Source organism: Penaeus monodon, chromosome 21, assembly GCF_015228065.2.
Source record: "Penaeus monodon isolate SGIC_2016 chromosome 21, NSTDA_Pmon_1, whole genome shotgun sequence".
In the NCBI taxonomy this organism is placed as follows: Eukaryota; Metazoa; Arthropoda; class Malacostraca; order Decapoda; family Penaeidae; genus Penaeus; species Penaeus monodon.
Genome location: NC_051406.1, coordinates 28,813,127 through 28,813,918, shown reverse-complemented (window position 1 = coordinate 28,813,918; position 792 = coordinate 28,813,127). Strand labels below are relative to the sequence as shown.

The following is a 792-nucleotide window of genomic DNA, read 5'->3' as shown; positions in this document are numbered from 1 at the left end:
GGGTGGAAGGACAGGCTCGAAAGGGAGGGGAGACAAAGTGGACGCCCTGCTTTTATCCACTACCAGACGGAAGGGATTGGGCGAGGCGGTGGTCACGTGAAAATGGTCACCAAAGTGGAGATTCTGGTTGGGTGTAGTGGATGTGGAATTGTGGATAGGCTGAGGACTGAATGTACGGGAATGGTGTGGAGGTGTAGGGGCACCACTGTGGTGGGACGCTGGAGTGTATGGTGGTGTATGAATGGGGGCTTGATGGATAGGCTGATCATGGCCATTGAACTGATGCCGGACGGGTTGTGGCGCTGGACGTCTGGGGTGATTGACAGAAGGCTGGCGTAGATGTAAAGACGTACTGGGGCTTAAAGCCTTTGCATCGGCCTGGTGGGTGTGGAAGTCATCTGGAACTTTCTGGGCGGGAGAAAAGGCAGAGGCGTAGATGGGTGGGCGTGAAGAGCTGTGCGGGGGAACGGGGGTTGTGGTGAACAGAGTGCCCTCGCCTTCATACGTGACCTCCGCCCGAAAGCCCTGCTCGTCTGCTATGTATGTCACCACCTGGACGCGGCCGTCTGGTAGTGCCACCTGTCGGAAGGAACGAAATTCAGTGCAAGGCAAAGGCAGTAAAGACAATGTGCAGTGTGCACTTCTAAAGTGACATAAATATTGGTGAGTCTTCCGTAAAAATAAATTTCTATTATGGAATTCTTGAAAATAAATGCTTCACATTTCATATATTTGAAGCTACACACGTACAGAGAACATTGAATGTAAAATGTGTGACTTTCTGTACAAAAT

The 792-nt window shown here is 51.0% G+C and overlaps 1 protein-coding gene across 1 annotated transcript in view; it reads right to left on the bottom strand.

The window, feature by feature from the left end:
• LOC119586644 (mucin-2-like) overlaps positions 1-759 on the bottom strand; it is a 1,554-nt gene extending 795 nt beyond the window's left edge. Inside the window, exons 1-2 of the mRNA XM_037935385.1 lie at positions 751-759; positions 64-579 (exon numbers count right to left, since the gene is read on the bottom strand). Coding sequence (XP_037791313.1) covers positions 64-579; positions 751-759 — 525 coding nt within the window. The remainder of the gene's footprint in view (positions 1-63; positions 580-750) is intronic.
• Between the last annotated feature and the right edge of the window lie 33 nt (positions 760-792).